General features: G+C 44.3%; 3 protein-coding genes across 17 annotated transcripts in view; 2 read left to right on the top strand and 1 right to left on the bottom strand.

Moving 5' to 3' along the window:
* The window catches only part of relch (RAB11 binding and LisH domain, coiled-coil and HEAT repeat containing), a 39,297-nt gene extending 38,326 nt beyond the window's left edge, over window positions 1–971 (bottom strand). For 5 of the 14 annotated variants that reach the window (XM_030349640.1, XM_030349644.1, XM_030349645.1 and 2 more), the window contains exon 1: window positions 373–968. In XM_030349640.1, coding sequence (XP_030205500.1) covers window positions 373–838 — 466 coding nt within the window. In that variant the 5' untranslated portion in view covers window positions 839–968. Of the gene's footprint in view, window positions 1–372 lie in introns of all 14 variants that reach the window. The other 9 variants (XM_030349650.1, XM_030349652.1, XM_030349653.1 and 6 more) reach the window with 4 other exon arrangements.
* A 142-nt stretch (window positions 972–1,113) lies between these two features.
* On the top strand, window positions 1,114–14,019 carry pign (phosphatidylinositol glycan anchor biosynthesis, class N). Of its 2 annotated transcripts, none has more exons than XM_030349655.1 (29): window positions 1,114–1,581; window positions 2,042–2,302; window positions 2,814–2,935; window positions 3,458–3,556; window positions 3,958–4,064; window positions 4,360–4,484; window positions 4,873–5,003; window positions 5,237–5,356; window positions 5,955–5,995; window positions 6,102–6,161; window positions 6,577–6,669; window positions 6,925–6,980; window positions 7,135–7,213; window positions 7,335–7,517; window positions 7,613–7,752; window positions 8,068–8,167; window positions 8,378–8,470; window positions 9,180–9,271; window positions 9,382–9,487; window positions 9,921–10,029; window positions 10,345–10,447; window positions 10,580–10,682; window positions 10,772–10,858; window positions 10,995–11,050; window positions 11,693–11,768; window positions 12,099–12,172; window positions 12,283–12,325; window positions 13,299–13,351; window positions 13,557–14,018. In XM_030349655.1, the coding sequence occupies exons 2-29, from the start codon at window positions 2,076–2,078 to the stop codon at window positions 13,678–13,680; spliced, it is 2,802 nt and encodes a 933-aa protein (XP_030205515.1). In that variant the 5' UTR covers window positions 1,114–1,581; window positions 2,042–2,075; the 3' UTR covers window positions 13,681–14,018. The 2 variants fall into 2 exon arrangements, with proteins under 2 accessions (XP_030205515.1, XP_030205514.1); XM_030349654.1 differs by having other exon boundaries at window positions 1,122–1,581; window positions 2,037–2,302; window positions 13,557–14,019.
* Window positions 14,020–20,392: 6,373 nt separating this feature from the next.
* gpr141 (G protein-coupled receptor 141) lies at window positions 20,393–22,632 on the top strand. Its single transcript, XM_030349660.1, has 2 exons — window positions 20,393–20,605; window positions 20,937–22,632. Exons 1-2 carry the CDS (start codon window positions 20,563–20,565, stop codon window positions 21,812–21,814), a joined length of 921 nt encoding a protein of 306 aa, XP_030205520.1. The 5' UTR covers window positions 20,393–20,562; the 3' UTR covers window positions 21,815–22,632.
* Window positions 22,633–22,892: the final 260 nt, after the last annotated feature.

The following is a 22,892-nucleotide window of genomic DNA, read 5'->3' as shown; positions in this document are numbered from 1 at the left end:
CATGACCACGATCCAGTCCTCCGTCCACTGCCAAACACACACACACACACATACATATTACAATTGCACCTGCAACAATGACACCTCGATGAATCGCCTTATGCATCTACATACAATTAAAAAAAAGCACACATTGGAAATGACAATACCTTTTGTGTCAACTAGACTTGGTTATAGCCTACATATACAGCGGTGAGGTTGTGGTAGGTAGGGATGTAAAACACTAGGCACAGACATCTCCTCATGCGGCCCTATATCTAGCACCCAAGTGCACCCAGTTTGAAACGCCAAACCATGTTTGAGGGTGAACAGTAGCAAGCCGATGAGCCTGACGTCGATGTGGCCACCGTGCCATCATCATGTATCACTTACTCAGGGGTCCACCGGGTCCCAATCCCTGGTCTTTGGAGGCGGGTGGAGTGCCGCTCTGTCGCTCGAAGTTGCCAGGGTTGGAAAAATAATCCCTGAGCCTCGGGAGCTCTCTTCCGGCTTCTAACATTTCAGTGTGGAGCTCCAGGGCTGTCAGGATGTATTGGTCCCGTAAAAGCTGTGCGGCTATGGCATCAATGGACACCCGTGTGTCCCCGGTGCCGCCTGTCATCGCGGCGGTGGCTGCGGCCGATACGGGGAGCCCCTCGGCGCTTGGGCTGGTTCTGTTGCTAGACAGCAGCAGGGTCGGCGGCTCGGTGTCTACAGGTGTAGCAAATGGGTTGCCTGGAGGCCCCGAGCTTGCACCTCCGTTCGGGCTCCTCTGTGTGTCCGTGGTTACATTGGGTCGCCGTTCAGCCTCTTCCTCTGAGTCGCTGAGGTTAAACGGGTTGACGCTACCCGCCGCCATTATTGCACTGAGATGTATGTTTTTTTTTGCAGCCCCCCCAGTATAGCTAATAATCAGACTTCTTCCTGACTGTACGGACTAGCTAGCAGGATGGCTAGCGTTGACAGGGGAGAGACGGAATGTGAGTGGTCTAGATGGAGAACCTCATCCCAAAGCCCGCCTCTTGAGAACAATGCCAGGGTTTGATAGGATGCTGGACAGACGGAAAGAAAACAGGGAAGGTCATATTCGACAGCTGATAGAGCTACACAATACACGCGCTTTTTTAGTGACATGTATTTTTCTTTTGGAAACCGTTCACAATCAATCATTTATAAAAATAACATTTTTATCATATTTTTATCAGTGGTGTTTGTAGCTATCCAGGAATCTAACATTGGAACTACAATGCCCAGCGTGCAGCGGGGGAAAAGTAGTCCAACGCCGAGCATGACACTCACAACAAGGAAGTAGATACTTGCAGCGTCTGACTTGGTTGCTGTAATCTTCTTAGAAGACAGCAGGACAGGTTTTGCTTAAGTACGTAGGTACGAGCCTTTTGCTATTTCGGATGTCACTGGGTTTATACTAGGCTCGTGAATTTGATTTGATTATTAACTCAACTAGAATCAGCCTATGAGATGGAGCCACTGACAGTGGTTTCTATTGGAAAAGAAGATACTTGAATCGCCGCTTCATTCATTCGGGATGAGATAGTAACACTAAATATTAGAGATCTCCACGAAAGACGAATTTGGAAAAAGGTAAGGATGTGACATAGTAACACGAATTGTATATTGTATACGATTTATATGATTAGAATAGTTTTTTTTTTTTTTAAACGATCAGATTTGTAGTATGTTCTCCCCCCCCCCCCCTAATAAAATATAGGCCTATATATTTTGGTTTATTTGGTTTCTGTTAGGCCAGGTCGGCACTTAAGTCAATGAGGGTAAAGGGTCAGAGGTTTGGGCAACTGTGGCAACCACCTGTGCATGTGCCTGTCACTACACATAAACGGCATGTTCTGAATCTGGGTTAATCCTCTTTTCCCTTCTCTCAAAATGCACCGTTCATACTCTTCCTCGGCTTCGTATTCATGTTTTCATTGTAATAGCAATTTCAAGTCCATGGCACTTTTGGCTCATAAAATAAAGCATTGCATATAACTGCCCTTTTCTTCCACAATAACCACCGTCCATCCCGCCCCATCTTCCAGGACAGCAGGTGCTCCTGACCACATCACCCTCCGTTCACCATGCGGGTGGTCACCTTCTTTCTGGTGGGGCTGGCGGTCCATGTGGTCTTCTTCCTGTCCATCTTTGACATTTACTTCACCTCTCCGCTGGTGCACGGCATGACGCCCCAGAAGGTCTCGCTGGCGCCCCCTGCCTCCAGGATCGTGCTACTGGTGGCCGATGGTCTCAGGGCGGACAGCCTCTTCTCTCTGCTCCCCAACGGTTCTTCCAGAGCGCCCTACCTGAGGTGCGGATCCCAACCCCTGAGATATATGAATTGATTCCAAAATTGAGGCCAGGGTTGTTGAAGGGGCTGAAGGTTTTCAAAGTCTGTGTCATTTTTCCGGCCAATATATCAAAAGACGGCTAACAACAAAACATACTATCGGTCAAAGGATGTTAAAATAAGATACCGTTTTCTTTATAAAACCAAATTAGACGTTAGGGTTTAAGATTCAGCCCTCAACAGATCAACATTATCTATTAAGATTATCATAGTGCATATTGGGACAGACATACGTTAAATGGTCATTCATGAAGTTTATATAAACTATAATATAAGGTCTTAGATTTAAAATCCTTGTGTATGTGTTCACTCAAGTGTCCTTGCCTAAATGGGTGCAACTGACGTAAAATTGTTACATATAGGAGATGTTTAAATACTATCTTTATTCACATGCATCTGAAGCTGTATTTTAGTCCCTGCTGTATTACACCTACATTATACTATTTGTACGTTCCTTATGTGTCCATAACAGAAGTGTGATGGAGGACCGGGGAACCTGGGGCGTGTCCCACACCCACGTGCCCACTGAGTCCCGGCCAGGGCACGTGGCTCTCATCGCTGGCTTCTACGAGGACGTCAGCGCCGTCGCTAAGGGTGGGTGTACACGCGTTATACAGGGAGTGTGTTTATGTTGATAAGATGGAGCACGGATTAGCATCGTGGGTGTGTAAGAGGACGTTTAAGATGTTCATCATGTTTTATACCATCATTCGTATGGTTGTGTGTGTACCTGTGTGTATGCATGTCTAAAGATAGATTAGATAAGAAAATGTTATTGCTTTTACAGTCGTCTATGATGGACATAAAGACATAGATCATACAACAATTTACTTCAATCGGATAGCACAAAAGTGCAATCGATTAAGTGAATTATTAGGATAATCATTATTTTTGCATGCTAATTGCAGTGGAGATAAAGGAGATCTTGATCCCAAAATATAAATCTACCAATTTTAGAAATTAGCCAAGATATATTGCGAAGTGAACTAAAATGTGAAAGAGGGAAAAACACTGCTTCTCTGCTTGCTGTAAAGTAATTGGCATGATGGAGTGAACGCAACTCTCTCTCTCTAGGGCTCTGCCCCTGGTATAACCAACATGATTGTGTGTTTGTAGGCTGGAAGGAGAATCCTGTGGAGTTTGACTCCGTCTTCAATGAGAGCAGACACACCTGGAGCTGGGGCAGCCCGGATATCCTGCCAATGTTTGCTAAAGGTACACATGCATTGCGCACACGCACACATGCAAACACACACGCACATGCACACATATACACGCGCACATGCACATGCATATGCTGCCCCCCACCAAAACAGTCTATAGTCCATAGATACAACCTCTATGTTCCATAGCCTCGTTTCGGTCATTCAAAATACTGATGAAAAAAGGATCTCAGGGTATCAATACATTGAGGCAAGCAGAAGAGGAGTTGCATCCCATGTCAAATAATTCAAAAGTTTTAGCACATTCACCTCTCCACCGACTGAATACGACTGGGCTATTCTTAACCTGTCCTTCCTGCCTCCCTGCTCCCCCTGCTGTCCTGCTGACTGCGCTCCGGTCTCACCCTGCCGACCCCCCCCCCCCCCCCCCCCCCCCCCTCCTGGATCCGCCAGGTGCCAGCGGCGATCACGTGTACACCCACACCTACCCAGCTGTGGAGGAGGACTTCGCCTCCACCGATGCCTCCCGACTCGACACCTGGGTGTTCACGCAAGTCAAGGTAAACGCCATCTCCCGGTTGAAAGATAGCTAGCTATAGAGATGGATACATCTTTATGAAGCAAGCAGGGGGAGGGAAATTGGGACGCTACAGCAGCAGGAAGTAAGACAGCCAAAACAGAGATCAAAGATAAAATAGTGGAAAATAGGGTACAAAAAGACATAGTATAGTACATAGCTAGAGATATATTATTGTAACGAACAATAAACACACAAAGAATCAAACAAATTACCTTATTGTCGAAAGTCACATGAACTTTAAGGCTTTTTTTTAAAAAAAGGTAATGTTCCTCCAGGCGTTTTTCCAGTCGGCCAGGTCCAATTCCAGCCTGAAGGACATTCTGCAGGAGGATCAGAACGTCTTCTTCCTCCACCTGCTGGGCATCGACACCAACGGCCATGCCCACAGGCCCCAGTCACGGTGAGTAGAGGACCCCTGGGAATGTAGCCTAAGTCACAGATGGATCTGCTTTAGATTCAGTAGTGATTTAGGTTGGTTTTCTTTTCCACTTTCAGATATTTCACTGAGTTGTATGGTTCAGATTGTTATTCTGATGTGTTGCCAATACAAGGTATTTGTCTTGGTTTTGGTGCAACGATAAATTAGAGACAAATCCAAAAACTGTAAAAATTAAGAATATTTTTTTTAATAAAGAGATAAATTAACAAACGTGACTGTCATACTGGTATTAGCAAGCAAATGTCTCCTAGCTTAATCTTGTTTTCCTCACAAATCTGATATTGCACCAGTCTTTTCCTGAATCAGTGGATCTTTGTGTTGTTCTGTGTGGCTGTGTCGCTGAGCCCAGGGAGTACCAGGAGAACATAGGACTGGTGGACTCAGGTGTAGAAGAGCTGGTCTCTGTCATAGAGGACTTCTACCATCACGACGGCAGAACCGCCTACGTTTTCACCTCGGATCATGGAATGACCAACTGGGGTAAGAAAGACCCAGCACTTCAATGTCTGTCAATTGTATTGAATAAGTATTTTTTTATTTAATTGAAAACAGGATTTCAATATTCTTATGATGAAATTAGCATGGGATCATAAAGATATAACGGATTTCACATGGTCTTTCGGGATTTCCATAACAATGTTTGTGTTTTGGGGTTCTTCGTGTAGTCACTTTTCAAATTGTGTGTGTGTGCGTGTGTCTGTGTGCACACCTAGGCTCCCACGGTGCAGGCCATGCCTCTGAGACCCTCACCCCTCTGGTGGCGTGGGGAGCGGGTGTCCAGGTCGCACAGAGACCATTAGAGCCCCAGCAGTACACCGATGGATACCAGCAAGGTACCAGCCCAACACTTTATCTCATGCTGAATGTAGAAACCTCTGACAAGGCTGAGCTGCACTGCACTGAATCATTGGATGGACTGCATAATACAATTTCCATTTATTTAGTGCTGTCAGTTAAACGTGTTAACGGCATTAACGTAAACCAATTTTAACGATGTTAAATTCTTTATCGCGCGATTAACGCCAATTATTATTATTTATTTTTTTTTCTTTGGCTCAAAACAAAGAAGCAGTAGCCTGACTGCTATGTTCAAGGCAGTATGTTTGTATGTTCATCGTTTAATTGCACTATAGGCTTTTTTTTTGTATCGTCCTGTTTTGATCAGTATATGCCAATGTTGTTATCAATAAAAAAACATTTGCACAAGGCAAGCCGATGCACTTCTCCATGTTGTATAGAGCATTAAAATGAGAACAATTAATGGGACAAAGAAATCAAGGGATATTTAGCATAGAAAAAAGATTTGCGATTTATTGCGATTAATCGTGAGTTAATGCGATTAAATATTTTAATCACTTGACAGCACTACATTTATTAGAAGTTATCACCTTTTAAATATGTGTGGATCTTTTTTTTTTGTTATTGACAAAGATTGGCATCTTGAGAAGTTCCGCAGGGTTGATGTCAATCAGGTGAGCAACCACTCTCTGGCGCTTTTTGATGATGTCACATCCGACAAACAATTGCCCGTATGATAAAATCAATAATTAAAACGATTTTTCTATCCTGTCCGTGCAGGCTGACATTGCACCACTCATGGCTTCACTGATTGGAGTGCCGTTTCCCCTCAACTCTGTGGTTAGTATAAAGTCACTAACCTCTAATTTGTTTAAAAATACATAATGTGTACTGCACTGCATATTACCAAATGTTATGTGCATCCCTGAATTACTGTTCAAGCCAGCATTTCAAGTTCTAATAATAAGTGCATTACTTTTCTTCCCGTTTAAATAATCATTTTTTAAAAAAAAAAAACATACCCAGTGACAAATGCTTTAGACAACCACATAGAGCTATCCCAATTTATCCAAACCTATTTATTTTCCATACAAAGTAAACGAAATAGTCATGCCTTTTATTCCCAGAAAACACTGGCACTTTTCCAAAAGTGGCCTGCAGTGGCCATAAAAGTACACTGTAAAATATAAAATATAGAGCTGAAGCTGGTACCCGAGGGAGGAGCATTGGAATAATGTGTCCATTGTCCCTCCAGGGTATGCTGCCTCTGTTGTACCTGGACAACAGCGGTCGATTCAAGGCAGAGAGCATGTACACCAACGCCATGCAGATGCTGGAACAATTCAAGGTACAACAGTATGAGTCCATACTGTTTGAAGCAAAAACATTCTTCCAAAGGTGGATTTAGGGGGTTTGGGTCCTCCTTTGATATACAGAATACTGTAAATGGAATGAAAGCAGCCATCAATGCAATCATAAGTGATGCATAAGGGGGATAAAGAATAGATGTGCACTGATAATTCCTTTATTTTTTTTAATGTAATGTAATTTAATATAATGAACATTTTTTAAATCTGACAAACGTGTTCAAATCTTCCTCCAGGTGAAAATGGCTCAAAGGAAGGAGACCACATTGTCTTTCCTCTTCACGCCATTTCAGTAAGTATATTCTTCACCTTATTCTCAGGGCTTTACACCTCTTTTTAAATGTTGCATGAAAACTGTGGACTCCTTCACTTTGAGGCACATAAAATATTAGATAGAAATCTACTATGACAGTTATGTGGTTTTAGTTTTTCTTGTCTCCCCCCAGACAGCTGAGTGAGACACATCAAGTAGAGCTCATCAGACAGATCAAAATACTGATTCAGCTGGAGAAATATGAGGACGCAGTGAGTTATTTGTTGAAGAAAATACAATAAAAAAACGAATTGTAGGAAACAACATCTTTACGTTTCCTCAGGTCTATTACTAGACTGATCATAAATTGAGTATGTTGAACCCTCTTCTCAGATCACGCTGTGCAAGTCTATGATAACCGAAGCCCTGGAGGGCCTTGTCTATTACCACACCTACGACAGGTTCTTCCTCGGCTGCAGTGTGGTGCTGGGATTTGTAGGCTGGACCTCATATGTAGTCCTACTGATCCTCAAGACCCACGCTAGCCTGAGGAGGCCGCCAGGCCTCGCAAACATGGTACACACACACACACACACACACACATAATGTACTTGGCCAGCTGCATGCTGTTTATTTGCTTAATTGGTGCGCGTGTGTGTTTGTGTGTGTAGATTCCGAGCCAGACCCTAACGAGGCTGTGTGTCTGCGTCACCGTGGTGATTTCAGTGTTCCTGGTGATCCAAAAGAGTCCCCTCACATACTACATCTACTGTCTGCTGCCAGTCCCCATTTGGTACTCAGTCTTCAGAGAGTGAGGAAAAAACACACACACACACACACACACACACACACACACACACACACACACACACACACACACACACACACACACACACACACACACACAAATTTGCATACAAGCGATATGAAGTGTGTATTACCCACACACACACTAATACATCTTCATTGCAAATTCTCAAAAGATCAGAGCAACAACAAAAGACTTTGTCCAGGCGTGATGTAAATGAGATGAAGCGTTTCATCCATTCACACCTCACTGCCTCCTCTCCTGGCTCAATGAGTGAAATTAAGTTTCTCCATCAGAATTGTTTTGTTGTGTTTTCAGGAGTGGAACTCTGATGGATCTGGTTCGCTCTGCGCCCTCGCTGCCTCTGTGGAAGTGTCTGGGCTACTTTTTGCTGATCGCCTTTGGCATTGAGCTACTGGTAAGGACACAGCTGTGCTACAACCAGGCTTCATCTTTAAGACATCCCACAGGAAAACTAGATAAATATATAGATCATTTCTTGTTTTTATTCAAACGTTATGGCTGGGATTCGTTAGCTTATTGATAGCTTGAACTTGTTATTTTTAAGGTAAGGGTTTCCTCTGCTTTTCGTCCCATAGATTTAAAGTGTTGTCTTTGCTGCCCCCAGGTGGTGAGTTTCTTCCATCGCGCTATGCTGACGGTGGGTCTGGCAGCGCTCTCTCTCTGGCCAATCCTGACAGGAATCTACAGCCAGGCGAAGGTATAGCACTACACGTTCGTCAAGAACCAAGAGGTTATAGTGTTGTATGGCTCCTAACTGATTCATAATCATTTAATTATTCATTGCATTTTTTTAAGCAGTCACACAATTAATTTATGATAACAAGTAAAACCAAATAAAAATGACAAATTCTGAGGATTAATTTCTACTTGAATATTAAAATGTGTCGCTTCTGTCGTCATGAGTTGAAATCTATTGGAAGATAAGTGACATTTTCTCAAACTAATTGCGAGTTATCCACACAAGACCTATGAAATATTTTTATTATAAAAATGTATTTGCACTTAGTTAAAAATTGACATTTTAATTTAATATAATATATTTCATATAACTTGTCTCCAAAAAGGAAGCCAATTATAATCTTATAAAGGCTAAAAACACTAAATTCACTGTTATTAAAGATTACACAGCCTTATTTTTCTTCTATTCTCAATGTTTTAGATTTACTATTAATTTATTTTAGCTAATCGCCCTTGTGCAATTCATGATGGCCTAGCACAAATTGTTCCTACGTTATCATTTCTTTAAATATTCTTGTTTTTTATTCCCAGATTTAAATGATTCCCAATGTCTTTTCTGTAATCGTCCACGACGTTTAGAGTGACTCTAAAGTAAGGCCCAGTTCTAAAGAGCTTGATAGTATGACCAGTCCTGACTAACCCTAACCAGTCCTTCTGTGTGGTTCTAGTTCCGCGCAGTGAGCTGGACGCTAGGCTGTGTCTGTCTGTCCACCTTTCCCCTCATGCCGGTGGTAGGCAGAGAGGCCAACGTGCACTTTGTGTGAGTCAACCCACCGCAATCACTTCCTGTCTCTCACTTTCTGTCTATCACTTCCATCCATTGTCTACATATTTCGACCTAACCCACGTGTTTTTTCTTTTGGTTTTCAGCACCTGTGCAGGCGTGCTCACCCTCTTCACCTCGGCCTGCTACTTGTGGTCGGCACGGCGACGGGCCCCGCTGCACCTCGGTGACAAGCAGCAGTTCTACGCCCAGGTGGGACTGTGTGTGTACATGTGTATGCGTTATCTGAAGTGTGTTCTTACCACCGCATTGGTCAAACACTTGATCCTGATTGGTCATTGTTCTTCAGTAACGGGACACCTCTGCCTTTTTAACGGTTCCAAATCAAAGCTCTACAATTCTGACATTAAAAGCAACATTCCAATACTAACGACCAGATGTTTCCTTGACGACACAAAAACGTCAAGCGGGCCAACCAGGTGGAGCTCAAAGAATTGCGAAAGAATATTGAAATTGTCGCAGACTTTTAAATTGTTAAAAAGCCCAAAACGCAATCGATAAGTTACTTATATCAAATCAACATCTTTTTTTTTTATAGTGGTACACCAAAATATTGCCGTACATTAACTTCAAACACCTTCTCTTGGTTTTTCTGTCCATGCTTGACTCTGATCTCTGGTACTAGATGCTCCATGTGGCCGTGTGTGCGTACGTTCCCACGCTCACACACAGCAGCCTGGAGCAGAAACAAGGCCTGCCACTCATCAACCAGGTCATCAGCTGGACCACGCTAGGTAGGTCTGCTCTGAGATCAACGTTGGCGGAATAAAGTCAGCCCGCCTTCCCCCGAACCTCTGAGGACACGCTGTTGCTGGCACTAGTTTCCCCAACTCTCAATCCGACCATTCTCTTCCTGCCACATCTCAACCCTTAATCATTTAGAGTAAGACCTCTCCTTTAACGCGTTAACAAACAGACCGGGCGAGCGAATTGAGTTTAAGTTTTCAGACGGTTCTAAAAACAATCCTAGCCCGTCAGTGGCAAACACAAACACTTCTCCTGCGCCTACTCCTCCTGACCTTTGACCCCCCGGCCCTCCCTGTGCCCAGCCTCCTCCATGGTTGTGCCCCTGCTGAGCTCCACCCGTCTCTTCCACCGCCTGCTCAGTGTGTTCCTCTCTCTCAGCGCCACCTTCCTGCTGCTCAGCACGGGGTGAGACTCACTCACTCACCCACTCACTCACTGTCGCTGTATGTTGCCAAGTATGAATAGGAACAATAATTGAGATTCAGAGACTAAGTATTTAAGAGTGAGTGTGTGTGTGTGTGTGTGTTGTCGTCACAGGTCGGAGGCCCTGTTTCCTCCAATGCTGTCCTGGCTGATGTTTGTGTGGATCAACATGGAACAGGAGGCCATGCAGGCTCAGGGCACCTCCAGCCGACAGGAGGTGGGAGCTAATTTTACGCCGCTCGGGTCAAATACTGACGAGGATGACGTAATCTGAGAGTACTGCTCACCGCTGTCTTTCTTCGGCAGCTTTCCACGATGGACTTCGCAGACAACATCGACATCACCCGGATACGGCAACTGAAGTTGGATGACATCAGAAGATCATATTTCTTTGTATCCTTATTCATATCATTTACCGTCGCAATTATTTATAAAAAGAGGCAAACTAAGACAAATTTGAAGAATCATTAACATGGTTTGGTCAAAATATGCAAAGGAGTTATTATTTTACCTTACATCTGTTCCTCAGGTGTTCTTCATAATTACTGCTTTCTTTGGCACCGGAAATATAGCTTCAATTAACAGGTGTGTGTGTGTGTGTGTGTGTCCGTGTCTGTGTGTGTGGTGGTATATTGTTCTGTTTTAAGGTATACTCTTTCTGGGAGTGTGTGCATTTAAAAGTATATGTTTGTGTTTTTAGGTATATTGTGTGTGTGTGGGGGGGGGGGGGTTGAAGTGGAGAGCAATTGTGTTCTTGAAAGTGTGAGTGGTTAGGTCTTTACACACTATAAAGACCTGTGGCCTGAGACCACCCCGATCTCGCCAGTTTGCATTCCGCTTCTCTTCGCAGATCAGTCTGGCTCGATCCCATTCAAAGCCTTTCCCAAAAACATCAAAATCTTTCAGTATCTTTTTGCCTTACCTCCAAACGAATTTGCCATGAGCGAAGGGAGCACAAGCACCAATCTGATTGGCTGGAGTTTTGAAAGACATAAAGGCTGCGGCTATATTTGGAAACATATTTTATCAATTTCAATCAATCAACAAGATCAGACGTGAAACGCCAAAGTGAATCACTGGACGGCCTCATCGCTGGATGTGTCACGCCTGTGTGTGACGCACAGGAGTGACACATCTTTATGAGAAAACAAGGTTGTAGAATTTGCATAGGGTTCGTCTTGTAAAATAACACGAAGATGATGTCACTTCCTTCTTCCATGTGCCCAGCTTTGACCCGGCGTCTGTGTACTGCTTCCTCACCGTCTTCAACCCCTTCATCATGGGTGGGCTGATGATGTGGAAGGTATCACACACACACACACACACACACACACACACACACACACACACACACACACACACACACACACACACACACACACACACACACACACACACACACACACACACACACACACACACACACCTCTATTCATACACACAACCACAAGCTCTTTTCACACCCGTTTCATTTTTAGCCATATTCATTTTGTTTACTAACGGGGTTTTCCAAGCCCTATGCGATATAGTTGAAGGGCCCTGCTCTATATTTGTCCATGAACCAGCTCTTGTCTGTCATACAAATGTCCTTGTGATTATGACACAATACTGATCTAACTGTTTCTTATTGCAGGTCATCATTCCCTTTGTGATCGTCATGTGCACGTTTGAGACCATTCAGGTCACCACCCAGCTGTCGTCCAGGAGGTAAACCTGTCTCTTCCTTAACCCCAGACTGCAGTGTGCAGTGTTTGAGTGCATCCATTGGGTGTTTAGATGTAAACTTCTCATTAATGACTCGACACTCTGTTCTCTAGCTTGTTCCTCATCGTGCTGGTGATCTCTGACCTGATGGCTCTGGTAAGCCATTTCCTCTTGGCCAATAGTGTGTATGCCTGCCCGTCTCTCTGTCCGTCTGTGTGTGTGTGTGAGTCTGTGTGTTTTGATGTAACCTTTTGCATATAGAATGAGTGCTCCGAAACCCCTCACTCCATGCATTGCTATTCAATGTTTTATAATGCCCTATATCTAATGCTCTATAATCTATTCTGATTATGTAATATGTATTGAATGGACTCGCTCTAACAACTTAAAGGGACACTGTAATATTTTAAGTAATTCATTACCTCAAATCAACATATTCATTCATAAATAAGTCCTCATTGGTGTAAAATTATCTCTGCCAAAAATCTCACCTTTCCTCCTGAGCGAAGAATAATTAATATGACTTTACATAGGACGGGTAAGCTTAATGGAGGCTTCCATGTTCTTCCGGTCTATGAACTGCCGAGAGGGACAAAAAGCACTACGTGGTACAGGAAATGCAAACGCGTTTTCACTCTGAGCCAGCTTGAATGATGACTGAAATAATACACTATCTTGCTCAAGGAATAATTACTCATACATCATTAGCTTACACTAATGATTCAATCCAGTTTGAAATTTGTTTGAAATAACGAACCTCATCATCACTTGAATGACTCGATGAGGTAGTATTGGATGTCATGACACAGCTTCTTGGCACATGCTGCCCACCGTAGTTTTTGAACAAGCGAGCACTATTAGTTTGAATGCAATATACAATTGTACCACTAGATGGGAGTAATTTTTACAAAGTGTCCCTTTAAAGGCATATCAGCTGTACATTTTGTGTCATTTTGGAGGAGTTTTCTATTCAACCAAACGTTTTTCGCTAATACCAGGGAGTTTCCCCGAAGGTAGAGATGAATTGGGGGCATCTTAAATGGCGCTGTTGATGGCTAATTGTTCCAACCACATCCTCTCCTTTTTTCTCTAACCCCTCCAACTCCCTCATCCCAACCCCTCCCTCCAGCACTTTTTCTTCCTGGTCCAGGACTATGGCAGCTGGTTGGACATTGGAACAAGGTAAATGAATGCTCTGGCCTATGTGCGATTTGCATTGGTTCTTCATAAAACTGAACACACACACACACACACACACACACACACACACACACACACACACACACACACACACACACACACACACACACACACACACACACACACACACACACACACACACACACCTCACTAGCCTGTGTCCCTGTGGCTTCTCTTCTGTTGGTAGCATCAGCCACTATGTGATCGTGATGTCGATGACCATCTTCCTGATGCTGCTCAGCGTGGCAACGCACATCCTAACGTCGTGCCGGCTGACCGCATGGCGGCGACGAAAGAGCCACTTCCCCTGAAATGTGTGCGTGTGCGACCTGAGTGTATTGTTTGTATTGTGTCATGAGGGTCAGTTAACAATAAGACAATTACAGGGAAACACTTTCATGTTCTCTAAAAAGACTAGATGGCCCTGTGCTTTAAGTGACTATTTATAGATTTGTTTTAACGATTGTATTCTCTAGAAACTGGTGAGAAAAATTGGTCTTGGAATGACTAGGCGTAATTGTACATTTGGGTGTAACTTGTTTTATGGTCGCTGCCTGAGCTGCTTTTCTATGATTTTAAGGTCAAATGTTTTTAGTTTGTTTCCCCAGCTGACATAATATATATTTTTAATAAAGCCTGAAGAAAAGCAACTCAGCTGTTATTTTGTGTCCACTGAGGCTTGTCTGGAGTATTTTAGACAACCATGTTGCATGTAAAGTGGTTCGCATTACCATTGACAGAGAGTTTAAGGGCCTGCACACAAGTGGTGAATTGTACAAGTGCACACCTCTGGCAGATTACAGGGTAATCAGCTAAGAGGAGCTAGGGATCGAACTAGCAACCTTTCAGTTATAAGGCAACTGCTCTACCTCCTGCGCTAAGCCGACCCTTATGCAGATACCTCTCACAACCAAAAGCATCCACAGCCACTTGGCATTTTATCGATAAATGTGTCACAATTTGACAGTAAAAAAAAACATATTATTCAGCCTACATAATCAAACAAAATAAGGGTTAATTAATTTGTCAACTAATGGAATTTATCACTTTTTAAATGCATGTAAATTTGTGGTGGGAAGTTGAGACCCCTTGTTTCAATACTTTTTTGAATGTCACATGGGTTTTCTTTCACCACAGCTTCCTCAAATGATAGAAACACTTCCAAAAAACATCATACTGCTTTGAATGTTCACTCGCTCTACGGTTGGCCTCCCTTCACTGAATCACGTCATTGTTTAGGCTGTGGTATTTATTTATTTGCCTCCACTCTCCAACCAGCTTACCGAACATATAGCCTTTAATCAGTGATAGCCTGCTTCAGAGGCTATTGGCATCTTAAAAGGGGTCAAATTATGCAATTGTTTTGGTTAATTTAATTTGGGGATGCTTCTATAATAGGTTCACAGGCTTTAATGTTAATTATACACCTTATTGTCACACTCTACATTGCTGCACAACTGCTTTCACTCTTTGACAGAAACGCTTGGTTTGAGCATCTGTCTCTTTAAGACCCCCTCGCCCGAAATGTCAAGTCGGCTATTATTGGCCAGCTGGCCCACTCTGTTACGATTGGTCAAACACTGTGTCTGAAATCTTAAGGCCCTGAGTTGCGAGCAGCTGTAAACAGTAAACACTATATAGGGTACTATATAGTGGACTTAAAATAGGGTACATACGATGTACCCTACATGTTACTCCCGTATACCACAATGCAATGCGATCGTGTTTTCCCGGAGGAGAGGAAGAAGCTGAATAACCGCGAAAACGAATACATTTAAAGATGGAGTCTCCGGTTTTCGTTTAGAAATGTCAACAATTTATTTGGGATTTAACATAGAATATTTAACATTCAAAATGAATTAAACAAGGAAATGTAACATTCAACATCAATACAACCTCCAGCTTTCGTCGTGAGTGCCCGGTTTGTTTACATGATGTTGGCGCATCTGTCTGCGTCACATAAATACCCGGCGCATTTACTGACGTAAATGACGTTTAGAAATGTTCAGCGTAGTGTCCGAATTCTTGTTTGTTCGTTCCCTAAATAGTGCACTATATCATGAACACTATATAGGGAATAGTGAGTGAGTGGATATGGAACGATTTCGAACACAGCTGGGTTTTCTCTACAGCCTTTAACTGAACAATTGCACAATAAACGGTCAAACTCTTGACATGAAAAATTATCATTTAAAACCACAAACAACATATGTGTAATCCGGGGCATATAAAGACTGGGATCGGAAAATAATTACTTTCTCTCCATTGAAACCCATTCATATTTTTCGATCTCATAGGTCCCACCATAGATATATATATTAACTAGATGCCCTACGGCGGCGTCTACAACGTCACCATAGGCCGCCATTTTACCACAGTATAGCTTTCTGGTGGAATCTGTTGTAGCGGACGTAAATCAGTGATCTGCACAAACGCTAATACTCTTATCTCGCTGAAATCTTGACGGATTTACAAACGGTTTGGTTTCTTACAAACATTTGCTTTTTCTGAGTTTTAGTAGACCATATATTGATTTAACATAAATAACATGAATACCTTGTGCATGTGTGTATTATTGCACATCTGTTCTGTTTAATGTTCATTTCATATGAAAACACATGGTTATATATAATTACATAAATACATCTCTGTACAGGGTGGGGATTTCAACATGCAGCCTTTCTTGATGTATATTTGTAAATGGATACTTTTTAAAAAGTACACGAATCACTACCAACACAATGTTATTGGTGAGCAGCTTACTGTGGAAGGATGGCCGCCAGTGGTGACGTTCGACTCCATTGGCCAGCACCGCGGACGAGGCATCTAGTTAATATATATATCCAGAGCTATAGAGAGATATTTATCGCTGCATCGAAAGGTAACGCGCGTCCGCTGCCATTTTGGATCCGTAAACTACAAACTTTGGTGTGTCGCATAGACGTCGTTGTCGTCTCTCCCCGTTCTGTGATTGGTTCCCTATCTCAGGTGAAATTCGGATCCATGGGATCCAGGCTGCCTAGCAGTGCGAAATGAAATCACGCGCAAGGCAGCATGGGTATACCCGGTATACCCAGGCTAGTAACAACCGTGTGTTCGCTGACTGACTTATTATTTTTTTTTATTTTATCATTCCTTATTTCAATGCACTTGAAATTGCCCAAGAAATTCGAAAAGAAGCTACCTGTTAGTATAATCAATGAATACATAACTACAGCTTCAGTAATCGTCGGGGTCCTGCATCACCCTTTATGCGGTACATTATCCTTTACGTAAAAAGTACTTTACATGAAAATCATTATTAATTTCTTAATAAGGTTGTGAGACGAAGTAACCAGGTTCCAGTCCCCCCTACGTGCATGAAACACCCTGTCCGCATCACAGCTGCGAGCAGGGACTTCTTCCGTCCTGTGCTTCTGTAACATGGTGATGTAACAAAGTCACTGAAGCAACTGCAAAGAAACTGTTTCAGGCCTTTAACGAGAAGGGTTTTCTGTGGGACAATGGCTGTTTCCCAAAGTGAAGGCTGCAGCCTTGCTAGAACACTTCCTTGCGTGTCGCGTCCTATGGAGATGAGGCTAGAGTGCTGGTGCTGCCTAGCGTTTGTCGCATTCAGTTTGGAACGACTTGCTAGTGTGGAAGCGCTTCCACTTCCGCTTTTAATATTGCTCCAGTGGTAAATATTTTAATATTTTAATTGTTGAAATTGTTATTGGTGACAGTAGTTTGTTTGAACACCAGCTACTTACATATTGTGGCGAGCAGTGCGGGAAGGACGAGACGGGAGCCCAGGTTAAGCGATGACGCAACTCTCGTACTCTCGGCGTGGAGTGGGTGAGTGGGGTTAGTCATTATTGATGGAGATTCAACACACACAAACAGCATCCATTGTTAAACCAATGCGGTTGTCTTCCACTTTGGCTGGCGGCATTATGCAAATTAATTCAGCCGAATGCCAACGTCATCCACACCAAGTCACAAAGTCCTCCTTTGAATCAACCAGAGATCGCCGCCATTACCTTTCCATTATCGTTACCTATCGTTATCTATTTGCCCCCGCCTGTTCATAAACGTTGATGTGAACTCACAGACCTTACTGCAGACCACTCCGTGCTTGTAGGGACACAAAATACTTTAACAATGTACAGTATATGGTCCGGCCAATTCGGCATATTGAACCGTCGGCCTAATGCGCCTCTTGTTTGACTTCTCGGACAAACGGCCCTTCGGAACAATGGGTTCCGTTTTCGTAACATTGAACCGTCGGCATAGTGGCATGTCGATCTTATGGGAAATATTTCGGACCATTGAGACGTCGGAACAATGTGCCACGGGTAGGGATGGGCATAATTAATCGATGCTCGATAATCGATCGTTAAGAAATGCGTCGATCAATTTATATTGTTATCGATCAAAAGGACGTTGTGTTGCATACTGTGAGTCTTGAAGCATTTAATAGAATATCACTATGTGGGAGAAATACCACCCTGCCGACTGGTGGAAAGTGAATGGAAGAAGGTTCCTGTCCAAATTAACGAGACAATACCTCTGCATCCCCTTCGGTCTCGTCAGAGCGGGTGTTTTCTGCTGCTGGACTGACAGTTACAAGGCTGCGTTCGCGTCTGACCCGCGAGCATGTTAACATGCTTATATTCCTAAACAAAAATATGTAGGCTGGAGTTATGCTATGGACAGTAGGGACAGTCACCACCGTATGTGAGTCGCTCTTTTTTTTCTTAATGTGTTGTCTCTCGCTCCGCTTTTCTTTCGGCTTGGTGCCTCTTGGAGTCGTTACATTTTGCCAAAACTGTGATATTTTAGCAACAAGTTTAGCCTTATATATGTTCAATAAGGTATTGCTTTTAGATAGACTAGTTCATGCAATTGTTTGTAAATGGGTGGCTCATCTTTTTGTTGCAAGCCTTTTCCGCGCGCCGGCTGCAGCCTATAGGCATTATATGTCGGCCTTTTTTCCCCCGTTTTTTCAAAACAGTTATACCGTTTAATGTCCACTTTTAGCCTACTGCCTTTGTTTGATTATTGTTGTCCGATAAGTTGGCTACTTATTGTAATTGGAATAGGCTACAGATTTAGTCTTGTTGAATCGTTTCCAAACCTTTAAGAGCGCCTGTAGGCGCATTGTTCGGACTTTACGAGCGCCGCATAGGCCTATAACCTATAATGCCTGTATTTATTATTTTAAAACTGTTAAACAGTTGTAGGTCTTCAAGTTAACTGTATTGTATTAATGTTGGCCCATACATTATTGTTGGAATAAAGATTTAATTGATAAAAACATGCTGCATTTTCTACCAACGGGAATTTCAATATAGCCTAGAAAAAAGCTAATGATTAATCGATAATTGATCGATAACTCTAGCGATGCTCGATCAAGGAAATTTCTTCAAATGCCCATCCCTAGCCACGGGAGAGGGCGGCCCCAGCCGCGTCCATCCGGGCACCACAACGACGGCAGCAGTGCTTGGCCGGACCAGACTGGTCCTGGCAATCGTCCTCCTGCAGGCTGGGTTGGTCGGAGAGCTCCTGTTCCGCCACGTGGAGAGCCACATCGAGGGTCAGGGGCATGGTGAGATGGCTGTGCTGCCCCAGCCACGGCGGGGCCAGTCCCTGAAGGAAGGCATGCGGGGCTAGCTCATCCCCAGCCGCAGCAGGGATGCCTGGATAACCCCGCTGGGCGTACAGCTGCAGGTCCGCTGCGTAGGCCCCCAACCGTTCCCCCTCCTGGCGGCGGTGTCTAGTTAGCAGCTCCCGGGTGTGGCCGCCGACGGCCCGCTGCCCGAAACGCCTCTCCAAGGCCCGGGTCAGGGCCCCGAGGTCCCGTTGGTCCGCTGGGGCAAGGTCCAGAAGAGCCTGCACCGCCGTTCCCTCCAAAGCTCCAAAGGGCGAGGTGGACGACCGCCCCCCTGGCACCCCAGCCGTTGTGCCACTCAGCGAGCCGGAACTGTGCCAGGTACGGCTCCAGCTGCGTTGCCCCGGAGAACTTCGGCAGCTTAACCGCTGTCCTGGCAGCTGCTGGTTCCCCGGCCATTCCGGTCGTGGTCGCAGGGGGGGCCCTGCGCTCCCCTAGCGCAGGGTGCGTCGGCGTCGGTTGGGGCCTCCATGGGCTCGACCGTGAAGCTCAAGTCCCTCTCCGCATGAGCAGGCCACTTCCTACTTTTGACACCAATGTGGCGAGCAGCGCGGGGAGGACGAGACGGGAGCCCAGGTTAAGCGATGAAGCAACTCTCGTGCCCCATACTCCGCACGACTACGAGAGCTGCCTTTATTTAACACGACACACACCCAATCAACAGACATGTAATTCCCGGTAACGGTGGCGGCAACACTTCACACAACAAGTAAACACTCAACAACAAACAACTACATTCTACCGAGCACACTCCCCAAACCCGTTAACCCCAACACAAAAAGGCAATAAAACCCCTTTTCCCCCAACCGGCATATCAGATCCCCAGAATCCCCGGCACGACCCCCGTAGGAGTTGCTACAATATTAAAACAAATCAATCCATGCAAAATATAGCTTATCACGTTGCAAAAACTTTCGGAAGAAATCGCACGGGTAATTCTTTTGCACTTACATGATTGATAAAAAAAAAACAATACGGCACAAAATATTGCTGAAAACGTTCAAATAACTTCAGTTGTGTAAAGCAATGTGTATCGCTTTCCATACGCAATTTTCAAATACCCCGCGCAGCGTATGAACACAAAGGATTGTGGGTATTTTGGCTTGTTGAGGTTCCATCAATGCATCCTTGAAAAACGTTGTTATTCTCAAAAATGACGCGAAAAGGGGCGCGAATTTCCGAGGGTTCTCCACACTGGAACAGCTTCCTTCACATTGGGAAACAGCCCAATAGTAACAGAGATTTGCAGCTTAGCAGACCATTTGCAAGGATAAAAATGCTATGCAAAATACTACATTTTGCAAGTTTAGTAGGAAGAAAGGTCACCACAGGAAGCAGAAAAAGGAACAACAAACGAAAGAGTTAATCTGAGTCATGCAGTCAACCACATAAGAAGGATTGGTGACGACGCGCACACACTCGCACACACGATGGCTCACACTGCAACACGCTGTAGTGCTCCGGTTCATTTCTTTAGAACAAGATAAATGTTGGAGGATGGTGTTTCACGTCGCAAAGCTCGAAAGGAGGAACAAGGGTACACATGCCATCGGCTGAATATCACAACATCCTTAAACATCCACGCGGTAAGTGCCGTTTTACTGCTCCCTCAACTCAGTGTTTTTCTCATGTAGCCAACTCGCATGCTGACAATTTATTTAAAAAAAAACATCAATACTTTATTTGGCATAAGTAATTGTTGGTGACTGTTAGTTATGTTTTTTTTTCTTTTGGTGTATTTTTACAGGAAACAGGGTAGGATGTTTTATTTCCGTTTTCTTCTCAGTTTGTTCATTCTTTAAGTTTTTATGTTCCAGCCTTGCCCTTCATCTATTTTCTCTGCGTCCTTTCGTTGATTGTTTTCACTATTTATCTGTTCTTACTCTCTCCCCACCTCCCCAACCCACCCAACCACAGCCATGAATGTCACGCCGTTGCAGAGCCATGACTCTGCCTGCGGCAACAACACCGGCCAAAACCACGAAGTGTACAACAAGGTGCTGCTCTCCATCTACACGGTGGTGCTGCTCAGCGGCATCACGTGCCTGGTTCTGACGATGCGCGTCCTGAAGTTCGCCAGCCACTCGCTGACCACCATCGCCGTGCTCAACCTCGTCTTCGCCCATTTCCTCTTTCTGGTCACCCTGCCCTTCCGCATCTACTACTACGCAGTGGGCCAGTGGACCCTGGGCGACGGCCTGTGCAAGGCCGTCAGCAGCATGATCCACGTCCACCTCTACATGTCCTTCGTCTGCTACGTGGTCATCCTGGTCACGCGGCTCCTGCTCTTCCACAAGCGGGCCAACCAGGTGGAGTTCCACCGGCGGACGCACGCGCTCATTGGCAGCCTGGCCATCTGGGTGGTGGTGGTGGTGGTCCTGCCCTGCGTCATCTCCTTCACCTACGGCAACAAGAACACCACCAATGAGACGTGCTTCGATTTCGGCAAAGATATCAAGGATGGCGCCATGGCCCTCAACTATGTGAGCGGCTCGGTGATCATCGGCGTGTCCGTGGTACTGACCGGCCTGCAGGCTCACGTGCTGCTAGTGCTCTACCGGGAGCACGGGCGCACCTGCTTCGGCCAGCAGGTGTTTGCCGCGCAGCTGAAGAGCCTGTGTTTCGCCCTGGTTATGATGGTGTGTTTCGTGCCCTACCACATGTTCCGGATGTATTACATCTCCCACCTGACATGCCAGCACATCAACGAGGTGTTCCTGAGCCTCACCACGCTCAACTGCCTGGACATGCTCACCTTCCTGGGGAAGGGCACGTGGTTGTGGTGCTATAAGTGATGGGGGCTCCGTGTGGGGGGGTGCTGGGGGGGTGTGTGTGTTGTGGATGAGAGAGAATCTGAGGGAAAGAAAGTTTTGAGAAAAAAAAAAGGATGTGGCCTGAATAAAGGAAGAAAGATATTGTTTTCTTTGAGAGAGAGAGAGAGTGAGAGAGAGATACTTGTGTCTCGTCTTTTCTCTAAACCACTGTTTTACCCAACCAGTGTGCTGTAACATTGGTTGGAGTTGCTTTATTATTGATTAAACGTTACACGTGATGTAAGTCGTAAACTTGCTCCATTTCAAGACTTATTTGTGAAATAATTCAAAGGCCTGTACGATTTTGAGCAGCCTCTATGTACACATTTCTAATAATCAAGATTCAAGAAGCTTTATTTATCCTGAGGGAAATTACTGTGCAACAGTTTCTACACAAAGGTGGTTAAGTAAAGTACTACAGAGTAAGAGTAACATAACATGAACTAAAATAAACAAAATAAAAATAAAAGAAAGGCTAAAATAAAATAAATCATGCCATGCAACTTTGATGGGACTAAGCCCCAGAAAGTTGGGGAACCAGTTTGCTAAGGCTGTTAACAAGCACTGATGATTGCTGGTCGGGTCTAAGCTATGGGTGGATTACTCTGCACCACGCCACTCAGCCTGGGTGTGTGTGGTGTTGTGAGTAATGATCCATTACTCAGTAATGATTTATCCCGTTCTGGACTCAGTGAGTTTGTTCTCTTGAAATGTGTTTCATTGTTACATGAGACGGTAAGGAATGCTAAGTGAGCTTGAACATAAAAAATAAAAACAAAAGATAATCCCACTTAAAAGCATGTGTTGTGTACATAGTTTGTGTGTTTTGCGACAGAAAAGTTCATTTGAAAAATGGAATGTTAGAAATTGTTACTATTTCACCCCTTATTTCGTGAAACATTACCTCAAGCTTCTTGAATGGTTTACCTTTTGCTCTCTGTTGGACGCTGCAGACCCACACACACACACACACCCACACACACACACACACACACACACACACACACACACACAACAAAACACAGATCAACACAACGCAGATGCACGAAATATGTAAGCG

The sequence above is a fragment of the Gadus morhua genome, chromosome 23, assembly GCF_902167405.1.
Source record: "Gadus morhua chromosome 23, gadMor3.0, whole genome shotgun sequence".
NCBI lineage: Eukaryota > Metazoa > Chordata > Actinopteri > Gadiformes > Gadidae > Gadus > Gadus morhua.
Note: the sequence above shows the minus strand (reverse complement) of the source record. Positions and strands in the feature narration are given on the sequence as shown.